General features: G+C 50.7%; 1 protein-coding gene across 1 annotated transcript; it reads right to left on the bottom strand.

Annotated features, from left to right (window-relative positions):
* Window positions 1–464: 464 nt before the first annotated feature.
* LOC125515006 (eukaryotic peptide chain release factor subunit 1-2-like) lies at window positions 465–2,649 on the bottom strand. The gene is made up of 2 exons (XM_048680419.1): window positions 923–2,649; window positions 465–821 (listed from the first exon to the last, which is right to left on the bottom strand). Exon 1 carries the CDS (start codon window positions 2,367–2,369, stop codon window positions 1,038–1,040), a length of 1,332 nt encoding a protein of 443 aa, XP_048536376.1. The 5' UTR covers window positions 2,370–2,649; the 3' UTR covers window positions 465–821; window positions 923–1,037.
* Window positions 2,650–10,972: the final 8,323 nt, after the last annotated feature.

The following is a 10,972-nucleotide window of genomic DNA, read 5'->3' as shown; positions in this document are numbered from 1 at the left end:
ACCAAAAGGCAAAAAAAATGTCGGTAACCTACTAGAAGCTAGACAGTAAAAAGATGATGAAAAAAAACAAATCAGTGGTAGCGCTACTTTATTTTCACTGATACACCTGATCGCTAGCTTTTCCTTCAAAAGAAATTCTGATCGTTAGCTTCGAGTGACACAATTTGGATCGCTAGCTTTATATAAATTCTGATCGTTAGCTTGGTTTTTTTAGCACTAATCGCTAGCTTTGTGCTAGTAGGTAGCCTACCAGCATGTAGGCGCGGGTGGACATATTGGCCGGCCCAACCAGACGGAGATGCGGGCGAGCTTGTTTGTTTGTTTTAGGCTTTGACAAATCAAAATCAAACAAACAAACAATGAGGTGGCCCTGACATCACACTTAGATTTGACTTTGTTATGTCACATCTAGATGAGCCCGAGACAGACCCTTGGGATATAAGGGATTGGTTAGAAACAATGCCTTAAGGCTGGCTATAGGTAGTATCTTACCATAGCAATAAATCTCACATATAAAATCGAACACAATAATACACAACATTATTTCAAGCAGTTGTTGTAGTAGCATATAAGCTCATAAGGCGACTCAGGAGTAGATTATAAGGAACACCACTCTCACACTCGCAACTAATACGACTCTAATAAACATATTCTCTGATGCAGCAAGAGAAGGCAGCCACGGCTGCTTAGTAGCATAACCAAATTTCCAGGGATGGATCCAGAGAGGAAGAGACCTTCAACTCCAAACCATCAACGCCATCATCGTGCTTTGCTCAAGGTCCGAACTATAATTGCTGAGATCCTTTCTTCTGTCCCACCTCCTGCTCAAAGCAGACGTTGTGAATGTTGATCAAGGTCAGTCAAAAAGATCAGAAGAAAGACACAGAAACCGAATCAACCATGGCCAGTTTCAGGACCATACCTCGTTTCCCTTGCACCGATCGTTCGGATGTTTCAGCAGGGTCTCGTCCCGGCGGCGCGGTCGGGGCCAGCGCAGGCTCCTCCCAGACCGTGTGCAGTGAAGCTTCAGTTGATTGCTATTCGAGGCCTTCATAGACGTCGTCATCCAGCATGTCGTCGTCGTCGTGGTCGTTGTAGGCGGCGACGTCCGCCGGGTAGCGGAGGATCCCGCCGATGCCGCCGAAGCCCCGGCAGAACTGCGATCCTTCCTGGGACCTGTTGGTGACGAACTCCAGCTTGCAGCCGTATTGCTGGTAGTTCTCGGCGAACCACTCCAGCAGCAGCACCCTGTCGACGACGTCCAGCTCCCCGCACGCCGCCTCGTCGACACCGAGGTTGCTCTGGTCCGCCTCCTGGCCGCCGTTGATGTACTTCACCACCGTCTCCCCCGTGGCGGAGTTCTTCAGCTGGTACCGCCTGACGTCGAGGTTCTCCCACACGATCAGCGTGTGGACCGCGCCCATCTCGAGGGCCGCCATGGTGTCCTGCACGCCCAGGACGTACTTCCCGGTGTCCTGGCTTATCTCCTCGAAGTACTTGCCAAGGAGCTTCTTCTCCTGGACGAACTTGACCTCGGAGAGGACCTCCACAGACATCTCAATGGCCTGGTTGAAGCCGCTCTCCCCGCCGTACGACACGTCGACCGACTTGATTATCTTGGCCTGGAGCCGCTGGTCGAACATCTCGGACTTGCCCAGCTCGGTCTTGAAATCGGCGGAGCCGGCCAGGATGAGCCCGACCACGTTGGGCTGGTTGGTGGCGGGGTTGATGAAGAAGTGCGTGGCCAGCTCGGCCGCCTTGCGCAGGTAGTTGTGCCGCTTCTCCATGCGCAGGCGCGCGAACCGGAGCGCCGACTGCCCTCCCCGCCCGTGCTTCTTGGGCAGATCCACGCTGAACTTGTACACCACCTCCCGGCTGTTGCCGCTCAGCGTGCCGTAGAGCGTGCCGTTGCCGTCCATGACGATGAAGCCGAACCTGTCGTCGGACTCGAGGAGCTCGTTCAGCGGCTCGGTGTGGAACTTGTTATCGCAGAGGTAGAGCGACGCGTTGATGGGCCGGAAGGGCTCGAAGTCGAAGGTGACCTTCTTCTCCTTGCCGTCGTCGGTGACGACGGTGCCCGTGTAGAGCACGAGGCCGTTGGGGGGCACCCGGCTGTAGAGCTTGAGCCTCTGCTGGGCGGAGGTTATGGCGGCCAGCACGGACTGGCGGTTCACCCGGCTCTTGATGTTGGAGGCGGTCCCGTACTCGTCGCCCAGCATCTTGGCGACGCGGGACACCTGGTCGCGCGGCGGCATGATGAGCGAGATCATGCTCGTGCCGTTGCCCCTCGCCGCGTCCAGCCCCTTGATCAGCTTCTTCACCTTCCATATCTGGATGTTCTTGTCGGCTTCGTATCCCTCCACCACCATCTTGATCGACTAGTGTTTAGTTTGCAGGTCGGCCTTCGCCTACACGACCTACACTATTTTCTTTGGTATTGAGCGTGGTGCGTGCCCGGCGGCGGGTGACGCCGGGCTCGCGAGAAGTGGAGACGGACGCAGGCGAGCCGGGCGCCTCTCACTCCTTCGTAGTACACCTCTCTTTGGTGTTTGTGGCGTGGTGAGATGTGTGCTCAGGAGACGGGTGCTGGCCTGCACTTTTTAGACGGAAGACGAGAAGGGGGAGGTGGCGGAGATGGTTGCGAACTCTCCCGAAAGCACGCCATTGTTTTTAGGATGCTCTGCTGACACGCGTACGCATGGCAACGCGCCACGCGCCGGGCATCCGCGTGATCATCAGAATGAGAGGAAGAGAAATGGAGCATCAACGCACAGGGCGGCACCAAACGGTTGCCTTCCGGCTGGCTACCTACCTAGCCGTAGCCAGGTCTCCAAAGAAAGGAATGAATTCGTCTGGTTTCTTATTCGACTTTCCTTCCAACCACCTCTGCTCAGACTTTCCTTCCAACCAGCTCTGCTCAGGCTTAGCCAAGTGTCCCCGCGTGGTACAGCGGCGCCCAAGCAACACGCAGCAGCTGGCGCATCTTCACATGTCATGGCCCCCAAGATATTTCCGACGGCGGCGTAGGCCGCGGAATGGTTGAGGTGCCAAAAGCGTTCTGGAAGCCCCGGGGCCTGGCACATGATGCGGCACGCTTCCACCGCACGGGCGAGACGCGTGCGCCCACCAAGCCTCGTCCATAGGAATCGAATTCATCTCTTTTTTTTTAATATCAGTACAGACGCAAGCGCTCATATACACGCGCATACACTCATCTTTTTTTTTCTTTTCTTGTTCGAACAGAAATCGAATTCATCTCCTTCCAGTCCAGCAAAATCCGGACTGCGCCTCCCGGTTCCAATTTGCAGTCAGGTCTTTCTTTTTTCCAATTTCTTTACAACCCCTAAACACGTCAACAACAATGATATCTTCATATCCCTTTATAATAAAGGGCATGATGGTTTTTTTTTAAAAAAATTGGTCGCCCGCTCCAGCTCGCTTGTACGTGTCCTGTGTACGTACCGTCTGTACACGAAAAGGCGTACGTGGACGGTCAGCAATCAATCACGCCGCACGAGGCGGCAGTTTCCCACACAGCAAGCCGGCCAACGGGGCACCTGCCGCCATTAAGCCAATGTGGATACCTGTAAGAGGCTGAGTCGCCTACCCGCGTGGATTTTACCCACAAGCGTCGAGCCACTTGCCGCCTGCCACCGCCAGCCTCGCTGTGCCCGCCATTAATTACTGCGTTAAGCCAGCCACTGGCACGTCCTACCTACTGCCCTTCTTCTTCCTATACACCCCCCACATCTGACATCATTATCACCCGAGCCCAAAAGGAGGTTGTCGCCCCCGCCGCCAGTAACCTTAGCCTACATAGTCGTTGCCCACGTCGTCGGTTATGTGGGGAGGAGGGCGGAGTAGCCTCATCGTCTAGCAGGCGAACAAGCTCGACCATTTGGGTGGGGTCGCGCCGCCGGACACCGACTGCCGTTGGGGTGGAAGCTTAGCATCGAGGGGATTCTGGTGCCGTCGGTCCTCGAGGCTGAGTTTGGCCAGATGCGTGCTTGGACGAGGGAGTTCCGGGTGAGGCTGTTGCCGGAGGAGAGCGGCGACCCTTTCTACGGTGTCAACAACATGCTCTGGCAGTTTGAGGGTGCGTTCCCGCCGGCGTGAAAGAAACTCATTGCGCGGCACACCCTGTGGGACGACCGCACCTACGAGCAGGTGGCCGGCTCGTGCCGCGCGCAGGCCCCCGGGGCTGTTTTAACACCACTATCCATGCGGCGAGGCAGCCTCCACATCCCCAGGCCCAAGCTAGAGGCGGTGGCACTCAGCATCCCGAAGGAGCCAGGCAACCTGGAAGACACGCCTGGATTAGGACTTCTACTGGTCCGATGAAACGTCTCCAACGTATCTACTTCTAAACACTTTTGCTCTTGTCTTGTACTCTAATTTGCATGGTTTAAATGAAACTAACCCCGACCGACGTTATTTTCAACAGAACTACCTTGGTGCTGTTTTTTGTGCAGAAATAGAAGTTCTTGAAATTGGACGAAAATTTATGAGAATTCTTTTAGAATTTATAAAAAATACTGGCGAAAATATCTACCGGAGGTGGCCACCACATAGCCACAAGCTTAGGTGGCGCCCCCTAGGACGCGCCATCTTAGCTTTTGGGCCCCTCAAGCCTCCGTTTGCCCTACCTCCAACTCCATAAGTACCGTCTTGCTGAGAAAAAAAATCGGAGAGAAAATTTCATCGCGTTTTATGATACGGAGCCGCCGCCACCTCATGTTCTTCATTGGGAGGCCTGATCTAGAGTCCGCTCGGGGCTCCGAAGAGGGCAAATCATCGCCACCGTCATCAACAACCCTTCTTCCTCGACAACCTTATGATGCTATGACTTTGCTATGCTTAATGCTTGTCACTAGGGCCCGAGTGCCATGATTTGAGATTTGAACTCTTTATGTTTTCATGAGAATATTTGAGTTCTCTACCCTATCTGCAAGTTATATGCACCTGTTATTATTTTGAACCACAGATCCCAAGGTGACAATAATTGGGGCACTCTCCAGGGATGACTGTAATTTGAGGAGTTCATGTATTCACTATGTGTTAATGTTTTTACCCATTCTCTATCAAAAGGAGCACCTTAATTACCCTTAGATTTCCATCAGGACCTTGCTGTCACAGGAGTGTAGGACAAAATATGTCATGCAAGTTTTTATTATAAGCACATATGACTATATATGCCTACATTTAATTGATGAACTGGAGCAACTATGTGTTGCTCTAGGTTGTGACCGTTACATGATGAACTTCATCTAAATATCCATCGCTACTTGATACGTCTCCAACGTATCTATAATTCACGATGTATTCATGAAGGAAATATGCCCTAGAGGCAATAATAAAGTTGTTATTTATATTTCCTTATATCATGATAAATGTTTATTATTCATGCTAGAATTGTATTAACCAGAAACTTGATACATGTGTGGATACATAGACAAAACAAAGTGTCCCTAGTACGCCTATACTTGACTAGCTCGTTAATCAAAGATGGTTAAGTTTCCTAACAATAGACATGTGTTGTCATTTGATGAACGGGATCACATCATTAGAGAATGATGTGATGGACAAGACCCATCCGTTATGTTAGCATAATGATCGTTTAGTTTTACTGCTATTGCTTTGATCGTGACTTATACATGTTCCTCTGACTATGAGATTATGCAACTCCCGAATACCGGAGGAACACCTTGTGTGTTATAAAACGTCATAACATACCTGGGTGATTATAAAGATGCTCTACAGGTGTCTCCGATGGTGTTTGTTGAGTTGGCATAGATCAAGATTAGGATTTGTCACTCCGTGTATCGGAGAGGTATCTCTGGGCCCTCTCGGTAATGCACATCACTATGAGCCTTGCAAGCAATGTGACTAATGAGTTAGTCACGGGATGATGCATTACAGAATGAGTAAAGAGACTGACGATCGAATCTCGGGCAAGTAACATACCGATGACAAAGGGAACAATGTATGTTGTTATGCAGTTTGACCGATAAAGATCTTCGTAGAATGTGTAGGAGCCAATATGAGCATCCAGGTTCCGCTATTGGTTATTGAATGGAGATGTGTCTCGGTCATGTCTACATAGTTCTCGAACCTGTAGGGTCCGCACGCTTAACGTTCAATGACGATTTGTATTATGAGTTTCGTGTTTTGATGAACCGAAGTTCGTTTGGAGTCCCGGATGAGATCACAGACATGACTAGGAGTCTCGAAATGGTCGAGAAATAAAGATTGGTATATTGGAAGGTTATGTTTGAACACCGGAATGGTTTTGGATAGGTTCGGGAATTTTCCGGAGTACTGGGGGGTTACCAGAACCCCCCGGGGGGTTAATGGGCTTTCATGGGCCCTAGTGGAAGAGAGGAGGCGGCGGCCAGGTGGAGGCGCGCGCCCCCCAAGCCCAATCCGAATTGGGTTAGGGTTGGGGGGCGGCCCCCCTTTCCTTCTCTCCCTCTCCTCTTTCCCCCCTTCTCCTTGTAGTAATAGGAAGGGGGGGCGAATCCTACTTGGAGTAGGACTCCCCCCTTGGGTGCGCCACCCCTTGGCCGGCCTCCTCCTCCCTCCCCCCTTTATATACGTGGGAGGAGGCACCCCATAGACACACAAGTTGATCTTTTAGCCGTGTGCGGTCCCCCCTCCACAGTTACACACCTCATATCGTTGTAGTGCTTAGGCGAAGCCCTGCGTCGGTAACTTCATCATCACCGCCAACACACCGTCGTGCTGACAGAACTCACCCTCGGTCTCAGCTGGATCAAGAGTACGAGGGACGTCACCGAGCTGAATGTGTGCTGATTGCGGAGGTGCCGTGCGTTCGGTACTTGGATCGGTTGGATCGTCAAGACGTTCGATTACATCAACCGCGTTACCAAAAGAAGGCCCCCGCCCCCCGCTGCCAAGCCCTTGTCTTGTCTTATCCATAGGAATAGAATTCATCTTCTTTCTTTTATTCTTTTCTTGTTCGAACAAAAATCGAATTCATCTCCTTCCGGTCCAGCAAAATCCGGACTTCGCCTCCCGCTTCCAGTTTGCAGTCAGGTCTTTTTTTTTTCTAATTTCTTTACAACCCCCTGAACACGATCGACGGCAACGATATCTTCATATCTCTTCATAATAAAGGGCATGGTGGTCTTTAAAACAAATTGGTCGCCCGCTCAAGCTCGCCGATACACGTCCTGTGTATGTACCGTCTGTACATGAAAAGGCGTACATGGGCGGTCAGCAATCAATCACGCCACACGAGGCGGCAGTTTCCCACACAGCAAGCCAGCCAACACGCCACCTGCCGCCATTTGTTGGGGAACATAGTAATTTCAAAAATTTCCTACGCACATGCAAGATCATGGTGATGCACAACAACGAGAGGGGAGAGTGTGTCCACATACCCTCGTAGACCGAAAGCGAAAGCGTTAGCACAACGCGGTTGATGTAGTCGTACGTCTTCACGATCCTACCGATAAAGTACCGAACACACGGCACCTCCGAGTTCAGCACACGTTCAGCCCGATGACGTCCCTCTAACTCCGATCCAGCCGTGTGTTGAGGGAGAGTTTCGTCAGCACGACGGCGTGGTGACGATGTTGATGTTCTACCGACGCAGGGCTTCACCTAAGCACCGCTACAGTATTATCGAGGTGGACTATGGTGGAGGGGGGCACCGCACACGGCTAAGAGACGATCAACTTGATCAACTTGTGTGTCTAGAGGTGCCCCCCTGCCCCTGTATATAAAGGAGAAAGGGGGGGGGGTGCGGCCGGCCAAGGGGAGAGGCACGCCGGAGGAGTCCTACTCCCACTGGGAGTAGGACTCTCCCCCTTTTCCTAGTTGGATTAGGACTTGGGAGGGGGAAGAAGGAAAGAGGGGGGCCGGCCCCCTTTGCCCTAAACCAATTCGGTTTGGGCCTAGGGGGGGGCGTGACCACACTTCCCTTGCTTCCCTCCTTTTCCACTAAGGCCCATGTAGGCCCATTAAGCCCCCGGGGGGTTCCGGTAACCACCCGGTACTCCGATATCCAAACATAGGCTTCCAATACACCAATCTTCATGTCTTGACCATTTCGAGACTCCTCGTCATGTCCGTGATCACATCCGGGACTCCGAACAACCTTCGGTACATCAAAACATAAAACTCATAATATAACTGTCATCGTAGCGTTAAGCGTGCGGACCCTACGGGTTCGAGAACTATGTAGACATGACCGAGACACGTCTCCGGTCAATAACCAATAGCGAAACCTGGATGCTCATATTGGCTCCTACATATCCTACGAAGATCTTTATCGGTCAGACCGCATAACAACATACGTTGTTCCCTTTGTCATCAGTATGTTACTTGCCCGAGATTCGATCGTCGGTATCTCAATACCTAGTTCAATCTCGTTACCGGCAAGTCTCTTTACTCGTTCCGTAATACATCATACTGCAACTAACTTATTAATTGCAATACTTGCAAGGCTTATAGTGATGTGCATTACCGAGTGGGCCCAGAGATACCTCTCCGACAATCGGAGTGACAAATCCTAATCTCGAAATACGCCAACCCAACAAGTACCTTCGGAGACACCTGTAGAGAACCTTTATAATCACCCAGTTACGTTGTGACGTTTGGTAGCACACAAAGTGTTCCTCCGGTAAACAGGAGTTGCATAATCTCATAGTCATAGGAACATGTATAAGTCATGAAGAAAGTAATAGCAACAAACTAAACGATCAAGTGCTATGCTAACGGAATGGGTCAAGTCAATCACATCATTCTCTAATGATGTGACCCCGTTAATCAAATGACAACTCATGTCTATGGCTAGGAAGCTTAACCATCTTTGATTCAACGAGCTAGTCAAGTAGAGGCATACTAGTGACATACTGTTTGTCTATGTATTCACACATGTATTATGTTTCCGGTTAATACAATTCTAGCATGAATAATAAACATTTATCATGATATAAGGAAATAAATAATAACTTTATTATTGCCTCTAGGGCATATTCCTTAACCATTAAGCTAGTGTGGATACCTACAAGACGCTGAGTCGTCTGCCGGCGTGGATTTTACCCACAAGCGCCGAGTCACTTGCCGCCTGCCACCGCCAGCCTTGCTGCGCCCGCCATTAATTACATCATTAAGCTGGCCACTGGCGCGTCCTACCTACCCTCTTATCCTTCATATACATCCCCCACATCTGACACCATTGTCACCCGAGCCCAAAAGGAGGCTGCCGCCCCCGCCACCAGTAACCTTATCCTAAAACACAGTCGCTGCCCACGTCGTCGGCCATGTGGGGAGGAGGGCGGAGTAGCCTCATCGTCTAGCAGGCGAACGGGCTTGACCATTTGGGTGGGGTCGCGCTGCCGGACACCGGCTGCCGTCGGGGTGGAAGCTTAGCATCGAGGGGATTCCGATGCCGCTGGTCCTCGAGGATGACTTCGGCCAGATGCGTCCTTGGATGAGGGAGTTCCTGGTGAGGATGTTGCCGGAGGAGAGCGGCGATCCCTTCTACGGTGTCAACATCATGCTCTGGCTGATGATCCTCGAGCAGGAGTTTGAACCGTCTTTGGCAGTTTGAGGGTGCCTTCCCGCCGGCGTGAAAGAAAGTCATTGCATGGCACACCTTGTGGGACGATTGTCGGTGTCAAAATCGGTAAATCTTGGGTAGGGGGTCCCGATCTATGCGTCTAAGGATCGGAGGTAATAGGAGGCAGCGGACACAATGTTTACCCAGGTTCGGGCCCTCTTGATGGAGGTAAAGCCCTACGTCCTGCCTGATTGGCTTTGATGAGTATAGGGGTTACAAGAGTTGATCTACCACGAGATCGTAAAGGCTAAACCCTAGATGTCTAGCCTGTATGATTATGACTGCCTCTACAGACTAAATCCTCCGGTTTATATAGACATCGGAGGCGGCTAGGGTTGTACATAGTCGGTTTACAGAGAAAGGAATCTTCATATCCGAATGCCAAGCTTGCCATCCACGCAATGGAGAGTCCCATACGGACACGGGGAAAAGCCTTCTATCTTGTATCTTCGTGGCCTTTAGTCCGGCCCATGTCACATAGCCTGGATGCCCGAGGACCCCCTAATCCAGGACTCCCTCAGTAGCCCCTAAACCAGGCTTCAATGACGATGTGTCTGGTGCGCAGATTGTCTTCGGCATTGCAAGGAGGGTTCCTCATCTGAATACTTTAAGGTAGTCGATCAAAAAAAACTATGTCCAGATCTGTTTAACAATCACAACGTCACTGCCACAAGGGTTATAACACGATATGTCTTCACTAATAGTTTTTGCTGGCGAGACATTACGTCTGGCCTCTTTATTATTTCGAATTGCTTTTCAATCTCCTGTTTTGCGTTTCGAGATGCAACCTCCGGTGATACGTCTTGTCAAAACAGAGATCATGTCCTCTTATCATGGGATTCTCATCAATACGGGCTTGGGTAATCCGACTGTGCCGTCCGCACGACTGATACGTCTCCATCGTATCTATAATTTTTGATTGTTCCATGCCAATATTCTACAACTTTCATATACTTTTGGAAACTTTTTATATTATTTTTGGGACTAACATATTGATCCAGTGCCCCGTGCCAGTTCTTGTCTGTTGCATGTTTTATGTTTCGCAGAATATCCATATCAAACGGAGTCCAAACGGGATAAAAAAGGACGGAGCTTATTTTTGGAATATTTGGGAAATCTGGGAGAAAGATCAATGCCAAACGTTGTCTGAGGTGGGCACGAGGTAGGGGGGTGCGCCCCACCCCCCTGGGCGCGCCCCTGACCCTCGTGGTCCACCCGTAAGGTGGTTGATGCCCTTCTTCAGCCGCAAGAAAGCTAATTTTTGGTAAAAAATCACGACAAAGGTTTTGGTCCAATTGGAGTTACGGATGTCCATATATATACGAAACGGTGAAAGGGTAGGAAACAGAACGCAGAAACACAGAGAGACAGAGAGACAGATCC

The sequence above is a fragment of the Triticum urartu genome, chromosome 1 (genome assembly GCF_003073215.2).
Source record: "Triticum urartu cultivar G1812 chromosome 1, Tu2.1, whole genome shotgun sequence".
Taxonomy (NCBI): domain Eukaryota; kingdom Viridiplantae; phylum Streptophyta; class Magnoliopsida; order Poales; family Poaceae; genus Triticum; species Triticum urartu.
The sequence above is the reverse complement of the archived record's forward strand: the minus strand, read 5'-3'. Positions and strand labels throughout refer to the sequence as shown.